General features: G+C 44.9%; 1 protein-coding gene across 5 annotated transcripts in view; it reads right to left on the reverse strand.

Annotated features, from left to right (window-relative positions):
• Window positions 1-10924: 10924 nt before the first annotated feature.
• Window positions 10925-15118, reverse strand: part of ENPP2 (ectonucleotide pyrophosphatase/phosphodiesterase 2) — a 103881-nt gene continuing 99687 nt past the window's right edge. For all 5 annotated transcript variants that reach the window (XM_054984607.1, XM_054984604.1, XM_054984605.1 and 2 more), the window contains one exon: window positions 10925-13143. In XM_054984607.1, coding sequence (XP_054840582.1) covers window positions 12973-13143 — 171 coding nt within the window. In that variant the 3' untranslated portion in view covers window positions 10925-12972. The remainder of the gene's footprint in view (window positions 13144-15118) is intronic.

Below are 15118 nucleotides of genomic sequence, written 5' to 3' on the forward strand. Positions count from 1 at the left end.
ACACACAGAGGGGGGGGGGCTATCGGTGCTGTTCATCTGAGGCAGAGAGAAAAAGAGGTTTGTGCTGCTCCCAGCTGGACTAGAGTTTCAGTGCAGGAAGCTACTGGCATTCACTGCCGGAGTTCCTATCATGGTTTGTGCCTTTGCCGTTCACAGTAGATGGGCAGAAGCATCTTCCCATGTTTTTTGTAACAAGACCTGTTTTGCTCAGATGTGACCTTGCCATGGAAGTGAATGACTTGCTTCTAAGCACGGGCGTTAAGGTTAACACAAAAAATTCCATTACTTTGTCAAGTTTGATTGGCCTGGATCTGGGCATAAGGGGCTCCTGAAATAGATCCCCTAATTGGCAAGAGACGTAAAGGGGGAGTGAATTCAGTTGACATCCCTTATTCATGGGCTTTTTAACCTTTCTTCGTATCCCCATTTCTTACCTGGTCTGTTTCCTTATCTCCTGGCACCAGCCTGGCTCTCTCCATTCCACCATTTTTACATAAGAGATTACTGGAACAGACTGGTGGTCCATCTATTCCAGCATCTTTCACCCAGCAGCTGACCTGTTGCCCTGGAGGGCCAAAAAGCAGGGCATAGAGGATTGCTCCCCTGAACCTGCCTCCCAGCACTGGTATTCAGAAATTTGCTGCCTCCATAGAGGCTTCCTCTAGTCATAGAGCCAAGCTACAAGTGACGAATGACGCTTGCCTGGCAAGTGAACAGACTCGAGTGTATTCCTCCCTGTTCACTTGCCATTCACTTGATCGAGTGGAGCGCAAGTGAATGGCAAGTGAACAGGGAGGAATACACATGAGTGTTCACTTGCCAGGCAAGTGTCATTCGTCACTTGTAGCTTGGCTTGTAGTCATTGATGGACCTTTTCTCCAGGAATCTGCCTAATCCCATTTAAAGCTATCTCTGCTCATGGCCATCACTGTCTCCAATAGCAGTGAATTCCACAGTTTAATTACTCGTTGAATAAAAAAGTCTTTTGTCAATTATGAACCTGCTGCCTCACAAGTTTTCTGCCCATCACAGACAACTCTGAAAAGTTGCGCTCTTCCACTGTGCAGCAAATCACCACGAGTGCTGCCCTAACCTTTGGTTATAGCCAGGGCTTTTTTTCTGGGAAAAGAGGTGGTGGAACTCAGTGGGTTGCCCTTGGAGAAAATGGTCACATGGCTGGTGGCCCCGCCCCCTGATCTCCAGACAGAGGGGAGTTGAGATTGCCCTCAGCAGCACGGAGGGCAATCTAAACTCCCCTCTGTCTGGAGATCAGGGGGCGGAGCCACCAGCCATGTGACCATTTTCAACAGGTTCCGGAACTCCGTTCCACTGCGTTCCTGCTTTAAAAAATCCCTGGTTGTAGCACAAAGCAAAATAATCTTTGTGTTTCCGCAGTCATCTTGTTGACTTGAGGAGAAAGGTCAAAATGGCATGGGGCATCAGGTTCCAAGTAAATGTAAAATGATGCATGTGGATTAAAAAAAAAACCCTAACTTGACATATTCACTGATGATGGGACCTTCTGAACTGGTGATGTGCTCGGAAAAAGCAATCTTGGGATTGTGGTGGATTGCTCAATGAAAATGTCGACAGTGTACCGCAGCGGTGAAAAAGGCAAACTCTATGCTAGTTCTTATGCAGAAAGGAAAAATAAAAGCAGCCAGTACTGTAACTATTGTGGGTAGATAAATAATGAACTGTGTTTGGAATGCTGTGTACAGTTCGGGGTACCCTGTCGCAAATAAAAGAGATGGAAACGGTGCCGAGAAATGATCAAAGGATTGGGATTGCCTTTCCAATGAGGAAACAGGCTAAAAATTTTGGATCTTTTCTGATTAAAAAAAAAGATTACTAAAGAGAATATGGTAGCCGGAGCCTATTCATGTGACTCTACAAATTCGTTGCTGTGTCTACCACAAAGGTGAATCAAACAGTCCCTAAGGCTGTATTGCCTTGTTTGAATTTAAGAAATTCTAGTTCCTAACTAGGACTAGGAGGCACACCCTAGGACCAATCGGGGACAAGACCACATGGAACCAGCACTGAGGAATCCTTTGCCAGGACGCCACAAACTTCAGCCGCAGCTCCGTTGGAGGACCGCAGTCCCACGCAAGCTGACATGCTGCAACAGATATAATGGTGTCCTGGACACCAAGCCTGCTCACTGTGAGGAAACGATGCTGTAGGCAGGGACCAAAATATCTGACCTTTTAATGAAAATGTTTTTACAAAATGCTATTTTTTTCCCCCTCTGATAGCTAGCCATAGCTTGCCAATAGAGCAATTTAAAAAATGTATCCTGCAGTCAGAGACAGTGTTAGCCAATGGGAACATTGAAGGGGGAAGAAAAAGAGCAGGCTCCAATGGCTACCATTTGGCACCCAACCCGTCTAGGGCTCTGGGGCCCTGCTCACAGTGACCACCACCTCTGACTGTGGCCCAGGCAGGTCACTTCTGGTGACACCTACCACCCCTCATGAGGCGAGGGCTGCCCTCACTTGAACCTAACAGAGTAGGCTGGTGGGGGGCTCGGGGGTGTCGCAGTGATTCTGGGTGGACTTTTTCCTAGGGCCGCAGAATCACTAAGACTGCCCCACCTGCGCAAAAAAAACCCTCTGAATGTAGTTTAGATGCACCGCATTTCATTGTTGCATTCAAGTATATTTTGAGTTGCCACTAGATGGTGCAAAATGAAAATTATTACTGGTTGTGTGGCTAACCGTGTCAGTAGGAAGAGTCTGCAGACTACAAGTAGGGCAAGTTGGGTTTCTTTTCTGACTTAATCATGCTTGCCATTTTTCTGCTTCTACTGCCAATGAATAAATGCATTCAAATCGTCCTGCGTGTGTTTATTATTGCTTTTCCATCTCTGAATAACAAACACCACATTTCCATACAGATAATCAAATTTAACAGAAGACCTGCCTGTGTTTCTGTATAAATATTCTGTATAACAATAAAGAAAAGCCCAGACAAGCTCATATCCACTGCAGCAGGTGGGTGGAGGAAGGGCTTCTGCATTCCCCCAGGCCCACACAGAAATAGCATGAGAGAGAGAGAGAGAGAGTTTGTGTGTGGGGGGGGGCGTTATTTCCCTATTTTTGCTGCTCCATGTAGGGTTACCAGTCCCATGGTCATAGTGGGTGATCCAGTTTGGTGTAGTGGTTAAGAGCGTGGGACTCTAATCTGGAGAGCCGGGTTTGATTCCCCCACTCCTCCACTTGAAGCCAGCTGGGTGACCTTGGGCTAGTCACAGCTCTCTCAGAGCTCTCTCAGCCCCACCCACCTCACAGGGTGTTTTGTTGTGGGGATAATAATGGCACAGTTTGTAAACTGCTCTGAGTGGGTGTTAAGTCGTCCCGAAGGGTGGTATATAAATCGAATGTTATTATCTCCTGTTCCCACCCTCCACCACTCACTCACCTGGCTGGCAGGATGGAAAGACACGGGAATGGGCCTTCCGGGTGTGCTCCTGGGGCAGCACAACTACGTCACTTCCCAGGAGTGACATCATAGCACCCCACTGAGAGCACTCCCACACTTTGCAGTGGGCCAATTTGGGCCCCAAAGAGGACAACTTGGGCACATTCAAGGCCCAAATCAGCCCACGGCGAAGCATGTGTGGGCGCCTGTGTGATGTCATTGCGCAGAGGGACACAGAGAGGATGAGTACCGTGTACTCACCCACTGGGAGGGTAAGGGAACCGGGCATTCCTACCTCCATGTCATATGGAGTATTCTATACACATGGGGAATCCAGACCCAACCTGTTAAAAACTCGATCGTGTAGTTTGGCCCTGATTTTGAGGGTCAAATAATATGGCCGGAGTTTCAGCGTCTTTTTATTGTGGCTTAAACATTGCATACAAAGGAAAGTCGAGGCTATTAGGGGAAGGACAGCCCCCCCCCCCAAGAGAATATCGCAGTATCAGGTAACAAAGCAAAAAAGACTCGCGACATCTTACTAAACACAATCTTCAGTAACACGAATAAAGCCAATCTATACAACTATTAATACAGTTTAATAAGATAATCATGAAGTAATAATTCATGTACAGTACATAGTCTTCTGAAAGAACAAATCAAATTCCATGCTTGGTCTCTGCACTAACAAGGAACCATCTTCTTAAAGTGGTGTATGCTGATCAAATTGTTTTTATAAATATGACACCAGAATGTTTTGTTGGATGAGAATAAAAGGGGGTGGATTGAAAACTCATTCTCTTATCCTTTGCTTTTGTCCAGGGCCTTAGATTCCAGAACAACACCCTGACACCAGGCAGCACAAAAGCTATCATAGAGTGATTCCGCACGTTAGATAATGCACTTCCAATCCTCTTTATAGATGCAGAGGAGTTAGCCGTGTTAGTCTGCAGTAGCAAAGTCAAAAAGAGTCCAGTAGCACCTTTAAGACTAACCACTTTATTGTAGCATAAGCTTTCAAGAACCACAGTTCTCTTCGTCAGATGCATGGAGGGCATCTGATGAAGAGAACTGTGGTTCTCAAAAGCTTATGCTACAATAAAGTTGGTTAGTCTTAAAGGTGCTACTGGACTCTTTTTGAATCCTCTTTATAGATCATTTGGAACTGATTTTTTTGTGTGCGGAACAAAAAATCCACCTCAAACAATAAAGTGTATTGAAAGTGCATTATCCAACGTGTGAGGAATCAGCCATGGTCAATGAAGTATTTCCCTTTTGCTATCTTTGCACTACCTTCGACATTAAAAGGATGTTTTCCTCTCCCTCTTTTGAGGATTCAAGGTGAAAAGAAAGATAGAAATTATCCTGTACATCCATGCAGCAAGTATCGGAGGAAGTAATTTGTCCATCAGATCAACCGGATTTGCCTCCTAATCCTATATCATCCTTGTTGACCTTCTAACCATCCATGGGAAAACAGTTTTTTTATTAAAAAAAAAAAACCTGAAAGGATCTGTGTGTGTACAGCACCTTCAAGTTGCAGCCAACCTATAGTGATCCCACAGGTTTTTTAAGGCAAGAGATGAACAGAGGTGGTTTGCCATTGCCTGCCTCTGTGGAGCAACCCTGGACTTTCTTGGGGGTCTCCCATGCAAGCACTAACCAGAGCAGACCGTGCTTAGTTTCTGAGTCCTGATGAGACCAGGTTATCCAGGTCCGAGCCAGGATCACCTGGCAGCCATTTAAGACTGGTTCCTGCTCTAGGCCCATCTCCCTGGGTTTTTCCCCCCTTTGCATTATCAATCAGTCAATCAATACTCCACCCTTGGATGGTTAGACAACCCAACAAGCTCATCCACTGACAGGCGAAACCAAACTGCAGAAATGTACAATTAATTTTCCAGAACTGCGGAAGCAACGAAAGACGATTAATTTATGTGTCTCCTATGCAACTGCAGGCCTCAGGCTTATTTCTAAAGATCAAAGGTTGTTTTCAACTGCTTCTGGAAAATCAATCTACCTTATTTTTAGTGCAGGTTAGGAACTGTGAGCCACGGACAGGAGGGGTTGCCAAGAACATGGTGAGACAGACAGACTTCGAAAGCTGGAAACTAAAGGTTCCTTTCCAAAGCCGAAGTGTAACGTGCTTGTGGCCAGCACCTCTCTGTGAAGTGCTCTGTGCTTTTAAACCTTGTTTGTGAGAATCAATGCGCACTTTAAGACGAGGCCTACCATCGTTGGCCCACAGGGACGTATCCTTTTAATAAGGATTTAGCCAGACCACCAAATGTCCTCAGAAATTAAGAATATTTGCTCTTCACCCTATAAAACCGATAGACTGAAAAAGGTTATTTAAAAACAAAGCTGGGATTTCAGAAAGGCAAAACTCTTGCTGCCCCACTAAATTACACCCTATACTCTCTTGCTTTCTTCCAGCCATTTCACACACTACATGGAAGCAAACTTGGGTTTGCAACCAAGTGCAACCACTCTGATTTCCTAATTAGCATACTTGTATGAGACATGTGTTTGCAAAGACAGGTGGGTCATATTTCAGTTTTTAGGTGTATGCTTTTAAATCATGTAGGAGGAGTCAGAACAGGGGGCTAGACGGGATATGTGGTCATATCTGGGTTACTGGGTCATTCATGGCAACTGGTGGGGGGAGACAGCATGTGGCAGGGGGAAAACTTACCAGCCATCATGTATGCTCAGCAGTGATGTAATTATGTCCTTTCCGGAAGTAACATCATCAAGTCACTAGCCCACTGGAACTGCTCTGATTTGAGGGCAAAAATTCTATGATTTTTTTCCTCGAACCATAGCTTTGCTGGTAACATGCTGACATCACTTCCAGGTGCACAGGAAGTGACATCAACAAATGTATTGGCAGTGTCGTGTCGCTGGTGAGTGTGCACTCAGACCTGTAAGTAGGCCATTTCCCAGGATTTGAAGCATGTAAACAGGCAAGAAAGCAGGGCAGGATCCAAGTCTCAAGGCTGCAGCCAGAAACTAGAGATGTCCACAAAAGGAAGGCCCTAGAAAGCTGAAGTTTAGCAATCAGTTACTCTCTAGGCTAAAGCTCAAGCTGGTTAAAAGGACATTTTGAACTGTCAAAGGTTGCGACAACAGCAGGATTGTATATTTTAAAATGTTGTGATCCACTCTGAGCCCACTTGCTGGAAGAGTAGAATAGAAATCTAATTAAATAAATAAATTAAATAGGGGGAATGAGAGTCCCTCCCTTTCCTGTAGCCAAAGCTAGATACCGATTCCTGCAATGAACTTTAAAGTTGCCATCTTCCTCCTGAGAGAGGCTAGAGTTTTGGATTCCCTGAGCTACCAAGCATACACTCCTTTATCTGGTCCAGGCTTTGGTTTTGGCCCTCTGACTCCTCCACTCTTGGGGGAGACTCCAGAGGTGCGGGAGGTAGACAGACACGCTCAGTGGTTTCCTCATCTGTGGTTGGAGAGGAAGCATGGGGTCTTCCGTGGGAGCTTCTGCAGCATTGGGCACAATGGAAACAATGGGAAGCTCCTCTTCTGAGGAGATTTCTGAGGAATCTTCTTTGCTCTATGTGCAAGCATGGCTAGGGTAAATGTTGACAGCCATTTATAATTATTATTATTATTATTATTATTATTATTATTATTATTATTATTATTTATATCCTGCCCTCTCTGCAAGTGGGCTCAACAGGATTTACAACAGGATGACAAGAACAAGAGATGTGACAGATGAACAAGAGATGTGACAGAGTGATTAACACATGGAATTCACTGCCACAGGAGGTGGTGGCAGCTTCAAGCACAGACAGCTTCAAGAGGGGATTGGATAAACATATGGAGCAGAGGTCCATCAGGTATAAATGAAACTCTCTGTCTAGGGCAGTGATGCTCTGTATTCTTGGTGTTTGTGGGGGGGGGGAGGAACCGTGGGAAGGCTTCTAGTGTCCCTTCCCCACTGGCAGACCTCCTGAGGACACCTGGTTTTTTGGCCACTGCATGGCACACAGTGTTGGACTGGATGGGCCATTCGCCTAATCCAACATGGCTTCTCTTATGTTATTATTATTAAAAGTTTAGGAAGTTACAGAAGCTAAGAATTACAATTAATCGTTTAGAAAATGATGTTAATAAAGAATGGAGTATCTTGATGACAAAGCCGATGTATGAGAATAAAATTTTCCCTTAATAGCACAGAAGAGGTTTTGAATTTCAAAGAGAAGATCTGATCTTGCCATACATTGGGCAGATGGCAGGTTTGACTTCCAGAAAGAAGATCCTAGAGAGGGGCTACCTAACCATTGTTTTACCCGCATATTTACTGGCCAGAACCACAAACATTCTTCCTGGGTGAAGTGTGGGAAGTCATTAGTTAATTTACAAGAAAAAGACTTAACTTTATCTTGGTGACATCACTGTTCCTTGGTTGTAAAAAAAATAAAATCCTTATATGGTGGGCCTAGACTAGAGGAGCTCTATATAGAATTGCACATCTAGCTGGGGAAATTACATAAGACAGTACACTAGGGATACTGTATAGTTTCAGTGTACATGAGCCAGAGCTCTGAAAAATCAGGGATTTGTGTAGTATGTGCAAAATCCACACATTCACCTTTCAGACAACATGGAAACTGAACATATCAGGAGAATCGCTGGTAGCACGTGCTGCCGATATGCATGGTGAGCAAGCCCCCAGTACACACAACTGTAATGTCCAGAAGAGGCTGACAGTATTGCAAGGTTGTAGCTAGAAACGAAAGAGCATGAGCAGACTGGAAAGGGTGCCAGATCCCTGTCATCCTAAACCCTGAGAGCCTGCTGATGTCATGGAGTGGGACTTGGTGATGTCACAATATCGATAGTAATACTTTCACATGCAACAGTTGTACCATGTAGTGCCTGTGAATGTCTGTGGTCCCAATCATGTGGCTTCAAAGAAATGAACTATTTATCAGACTAATTTTTTTTCACATTTACGTGGAAATTAGCTACATGCTAAATGTAAAATGCAGACGAGCTGTTAATGCCAGATTATTGCCTCCTCATCTTCAGTTTAATTGTACAATAGTTAGCATTAGCAGGAATGCGCAGAATTAATATATATATATATATATATATGTAACATGGCATACCACCCAAGGCAAAGTGATTTGCTTATTCAATAATCATTTGACTTGTGTGACAAAAGAGAAGCTCAGAACGAGTGTTGCTTTTTTCATACAGCTGCTACAGCATCACATACACAGGCCCAAGTGGTGTTAGGTCAAAGCAAAACTCAGAGTGATTCTGCACACATTGGATAATGCACTTCCAATCCTCTTTATAGATCATTTGGAACGGATTGTTTTGTGTGCAGAACAAAAAATCCACCTCAAACAATTGATAAAGTGCATTGAGCGTGCATTATTCAACATGTGCAGAATCAGCCTCAGGCAAGCCTTTACACAGATATGCACCAGTGTGGCACAGCACTCAGACACAGGCCCTTTTCACACTGCTTACCAGGACTCGCAACAAAGAGGAACATCGCGTGCAAATCTCGCGAGAAAAAACGTGATTTTCCGCGTTTGTAGCGTGATGTTCCACGTCGTTGCGAGTCCCGGTAAGCAGTGTGAAAAGGGCCACAGACTCTCAGGGCCAAGCTACAAGTGATGAATGACACTTGTACGGCAAGTGTATTTCTCCCTGTTCACTTGCCCTCCACTTGCGCTCCACTCGATCCACTTGCCGTTCAAGTGTCATTCGTCACTTGTAGCTTGGCCCTCAGCCAAATATACCTCACAGAACAGGTGTTGGGTCAGAATAGAGAACAGCCATATACGTCACCTGTAAGAAGGAAGGAAGGAATAAAAATAGCTAGCTATGATGAATATGGAATGATAGGGCTTTTTTTCAGCTGGAACGCAGTGGCACGGAGTTCCGGAACCTCTTGAAAATGGTCACATGGCTGGTGGCCCCGCCCCCTGATCTCCAGACAGAGGGGACTTTAGATTGCCCTCTGCGCTGCTTGGCATTTTCTCCGAGGGCAACCCACTGAGTTCCACCACTTCTTTTCCCAGAAAAAAACCCCTGTGGAATGATAATAGCTGATATGCTGCATATATACATGTCAGAATACCTATTTATTCTAACCACACTTATAGTACCTTCTAGTGGATAATCGGTTTCCACACTAGTTTACTGAAGAAGTGCTGGGCTATGCCTAGTTTTCTAGTCCTTTAATTGTGCGCACAACAAGGAAGATGCAAGGAAGGCAGTGTGCAAAAAGGGCAACATGTTACATCGAGAGAGACTACTCACTGCGTGCCAATGATGACACACAAACAGCCTCACACACCTCTTAGTCCTGCAACAGATGGATATGGACCTGGAGTAGCCAGAGTATAGTGTGCTCTATCACTATCAGATCTGTACCCAAATAAGCTCCAGCAGGGCTTTTTTTCTGGGAAAAGAGGTGGTGGAGCTCAGTGGGTGCCCTCGGAGAAAATGGTCACATGGCCGGTGGCCCCACCCCCTGATCTCCAGACAGAGGGGAGTTTAGATTGCCCTCCGCACCACTTAGCGCAGCGCGGAGGGCAATCTAAACTGCCCTCTGTCTGGAGATCAGGGGGCGGGGCCACCGGCCGTGTGACCATTTTCAAGCGGTTCCGGAACTCTGTTCCGCTGCGTTCTGGCTGAAAAAAAGCCCTGAGCTCCCATGACAAATATATCCCAATTTTCCACCCAAGTTTTGTATGAAACAGCCCTGAGATGAAGTCTGTAAAATCTTTATTAATAGTTATTGTAGCTTTCTATCCTTCCCTTTTAACCACAGAGGTCCTCTAAGCTGCTTACATTTAAAAAAACAGTACATTAACATCTTCCTATTAAACCTTTGTTATAGAAAGACACATTTTGAAGTAAATATTGTGGAAATTTAGCTGTCTCACAGAAGTATAATTTAAGTATTTTCTGTGTAGGGAAGCAGAGCACACAAGCGCTAGTGTCTGTTCAGTGCAGGAGTGAGAAAGTTACATAGCAGCCCTGGTAGGGTTTCCAAGTTGGGAAATTCCTGGAGATTTGGGGGGTGAAACCTGGAGAAGGCGGGGTTTGGGGAGGGGAGGGGCCTCAGTGGGGTATAATGCCATACAGTTCACCCTTCAGAGCAGCCATTTTCTCCAGGGAAACTGGTCTCTGTTGCCTGGAGATGAAGTGTAATTCCAGGAGATCTCCAGCTACCACCTGGAGGCTGGCATCCCTAGGCTCTGGGTCTCCCCTTCCTTCTCTCTCTTGGGCTCCCTGCCTGAAGGTTTGCATTCAGTCACTCTTTGCTTCTTGTTGCTTAAAGATGCAGCTCCGCTTTTGTGTCTCCTTGTCTGTTTGGACTGGCTACCAAGGGGTACAAAACACTCTTATTTGTGTACTCAAGGGGGCTACGCTGCACCCCCCTTCTTTTCCTGGTACATGTGGATTGAACAGGGGCTTAACATGGGTCACAGAGATCAGACTAGCCACATTAAAAATGAAAAGTAGTTTAATAAGAAAATAAAAAGTGCACATCTGCAAATACAACAGACTAAGCAAGGAACAATGAAAAGGTGGTAAAATGCAATCTTTTAACCCTTTCACTCTATTCATACCTCTACAGATGATAAGAAGGTACAGGCTGTCTAATTTTTGGAGTTGCAAGCATTAAAAATCCTCCATTATCTTGTTTTAAGTATCTGTGGCGCTCCCTTTGTGGTCTCAGCAACACATGCTCATGTACTTAAGATGGCATCTAGGTGTAAAATGGCTTGCAGTGAAAAGGAAAAATGGCCTCTTCTTCCTCATGGCTCAAGGGGTTTATAATCTCCTCTTCACCATCCTTTGCAGACCCTCTTTCTCTTCCTGTCTTTAGGAAAGTTTGCTCTTCATTTTGGTGTCCTGGAGCTCTATAGCTCAGATGTGACCTTGGCTTAGGTGAGGCTCTAGTTGCATATTGCCCTCTCTGGCTAGGGTCACCTGCATTTTTATGACACCAAATGGCTCTGTTCTTGGGAGGAGAGTCAAACTTGCGTGTCTCTCCATTCCCCACCTTACCAGCCAGCAAAAAACACTTTACAGATTCTGAGCCTTTACAGAGCGCAAGCCAAGGAATTATCCTTTGAGCTGTAAGTTTGGCACTAAATTGGGATGGAAGGTGTCTGCCACATTATGTAACAAAAAAGGGACATTTAAAACCCTTCATTTACACAGAAAAGCTGGGGAAGTATCTTTGCAGGGCCGGTGCCACCATTGAGGAGGTGAGGCGGGCACCGCGGGCGCTGAGGCGCCAGAGGGGGCGCCAGAGGAGATGCTGGGGGCGGAGGCACGCACCATGGAGTGGGTGTGCCTGGCCCGCAGCTGCTGCATCCGGCAAGCCCCACGCTGCTGCTGCCGCCAACACACACCCCCGGCTGAGCGCAAAAGCCATGGGCCAGGTACGGCAGGCATCCGGGGTGGTGTGCGGAACCTCCCCAGCCACCTGTTGCGCCCGACTGGGAGCGCGGGCAGCCTCCACGAGCCGTCTCAGCCACCCGCCGGCCAATGGGACCGGCTTGCTGCATGATGACATCATCACACAGTGACATCATCACACAGTCCAGGGGACGCATGCGCGCACTATGTACGTGCGCACATAGGGGCAGCCACAGGCGCCAGAAACCCGGGCGCCACCCCTGTATCTTTGTGTTCTTTTTTTAAAATCCAAAGTAACAAACTTTGATTCATTGTAGTGAAGAAGAATTCCTAGCAAACACTGTATTGAGTAAAATCACAAAAAGTCACAACTTTAATAAAATGCCTAGGTACCTGGGTGCATTACTGATTGGAAAGCTTTCCCTGGTTCGCTTTGGAAATTTTCCCCAAAATTTCCTGAGAATTCCTGAGAGCTGTCTGGGATATTTCCTCCCCTCAGCCAAGAAAGCTCATAAAAAAGACAAACCTCAGCAAGCTTTCCTTGCCAGTTCCCCCCCCTTCCCAAGCATATTTATTTACCCTTGAGAAGAAGGTAGGGGGGGTGCACTCCAGTGAAAAAAAGGTCTTGACACCCAAGTGCTCATATACTGTCTGAGAAAGGAATACAAAGTGAAAAAAACTGAATGTGTGGTTTTATTATATTTAGATTTCTATTCCCTATGGAGCTTAAATATGTCTATCACATAATTAACAGTAATTGTCATTTTACATGTTTGATACACACAGTACAGGACTAAAAACCAGGCAAGGGAGTGCTGGGAAAAATAATTAATGTTTTCGCAATGCGAGTATCATTTCTGCAGGACCATCTGAAAGCTTCAACCAAAAGTCTCGAGCTTCAGTACTACAAAAAAGAGAGATTTCTGCTTATTAAAAAAGACGTGAAGACACACCCTCCCTTAAAAGAATCAAAAGAGAAAACAACTGACACAAAACTTTAAACGTTTAAGATTTGATGCGAGATTAAAACACACTAATAATTTTAATGTCCTGTTTCAAATTAATAAATATAATATAAAAATATACACCACTTGATGAGAGGATGTGCCAAATTTTTTAAGCGAGTTAGATTTCACTTTCAAACGTATGCAGATATGTCTTTAAGGAAAGAATTTCTGAGTAGCTTCGGCTTGTCTTCCGGAAAAAGTCCAAGCTGGTCAGCTGTTCAATATCGCGTACTCGAGCAGTATGCATCTTCAAGAGTTCTTCCACCCACCGAGAATCTTCTTCAGAACTCTGAAAAAGAAATCCAAACTTGAGTGAGGCAGAACATGTGGACAAATGGGGAACGGGTGCAGAGGACAGCAACCAGGTTGATGTGTCCTTTTTTCCCTGCCCTCCCCACTTTTATTAAAAATTGCAACCAGTATGTTAATCTTAATAACCACAAACGGTCTTTGCAAAGCATACAGCTTTAATGGCAAGATAATATATCATTCAAAAACATCAAACACAATAGAGAGAAGGCCTGATTTTATGATTTGGCCTGTAAGGAAGGGCTAGGTTGGAATCTCGATTCCATGCTCACGTCTTAAAATATTTGGGCCCCAGTTGTTCCTGGCTGGGTCTTCTTGATTCAAGTATGACTAATTATCCCTTTCTGAGTATAGCTAAAATGATTCATTATTGCTGTGCTGGTAATGGTCGTATAAGCTAATAGCCTGTCAGGCTCCGCCAACAGGGTATCCCTCACTGATTGTCAACATGCCTTTGACATGCCAATCATGACTTTGTATTATTGTATTTTTGAAAACCAACTGTATTAGTTAAATAAAACCATTAGACTGAGCTAGTGCTACTAACATGATGTTTTGATCATCTATCTATTTTAATCTGCAAGGGTGATGGACTGGATGTGGGTGTCTTGGCCCTCCAAGGCCTGGGAAACACCACAGTTCAGTAACAAGCGTTAATAAAAGCGTCCCAGGTTCAATCACAAGAATTTTTCTATTAAAAACAACCTCAGGAAACAGGGCTGGGAAAGACCTCTGTTTGAGGCCTGGAAGTGCCAATGCCAACCAGAGGAGAAGATAATGGGCTGGACAGACATACGAACTAACTCCATGCAGGGCAGCTTCATATATCCACTGCTCACTTTGCTTCTTTTTTAAGTTCAGTTACTCAGAAACGTCCTTTTCCCCTAAAGGCCAGTATCAAATGCAGCCCAAAGAGTAATAAAGCCACACACTCAAGCCCCCTTTCCCCGGCTTAAAATGACTCCTTTCTCCTCCTCTGACTTTTTCATATACTTAACAAGAGGTTTATTTTTGCAGCATGTATGAATTGGAGACTCGCTGTTCCTCATCTGTTCCAGGTTTTCAAGATCAACATGGTATGGAAATATTAACGTAAGATGTTTACTACTGAGAAAACAACGTAGCATCTGCTCTACTTTCAAGGCTGCCCACTAAACTGAAAACCGTATTTCCCGCTCACTAAGTGGAGTATCAGACAGCACAGCACCAGATGGCAGTTCCGGATGGCAATGAAACAAAGCCAACCTCCCCACAATCCTGTTATGGCTATCAAGGGGATAGTAAAGGCAGGCTTCCCTTCCCAGCCAGTCTAAAGACGACCGGGTCTTCAGGCAGATCCAACAACTACGCTGGGAGATTATAAGTGGCCACCAGGTGGTGCTGTGTCATTTGAAACCCTTTTAACAAGCAGAGCAGCTCTGGCCTAAATGCAAGAAAATAACGACCACAAGTTCCACTTCAGTTTCAGCTAGGATGGTTGAGGATTTGCTGTCAAGATTGATAGTGGTATTTGGTGTGGCTGAGTCTCAGGCCTGATGCCAAAATCTGTCACAGAGCATGTGTGTGTTTGGTGTTCCTGGAAATAAGCAGCCCAGTTTCTCCATCTAGAAAATGTTCTTAACATTTGTACCTTTACACAGTGTAAGGATCTTAATTAGTGCCGCCTTGCAAATAAATCCACAAAGTCACCAGACCATAAAAATGTTTACTAGCCTGCCTGCCTAACCGTACCTATATTAGTTATTTGTGGCCTTGGGGTGCGGAGGGGGGGGCGGTAGAACCAGTTAATTTAAAGCTTCCACGTTGCCGGCAGGCAAAACCCACCTACCACAGGAAAGTGGCAATTCATAAAGCCTGAAACTCTGCCATTTTGAGAAGCGAGGGGATTTTTGTCTCTTTCAAATGCAAGCGGACTGGCATCCTACCTTATGCTGGAGGAAGATTCTCAAAGCTTA

Source organism: Eublepharis macularius, chromosome 7 (genome assembly GCF_028583425.1).
Source record: "Eublepharis macularius isolate TG4126 chromosome 7, MPM_Emac_v1.0, whole genome shotgun sequence".
NCBI classification, from domain to species: Eukaryota; Metazoa; Chordata; class Lepidosauria; order Squamata; family Eublepharidae; genus Eublepharis; species Eublepharis macularius.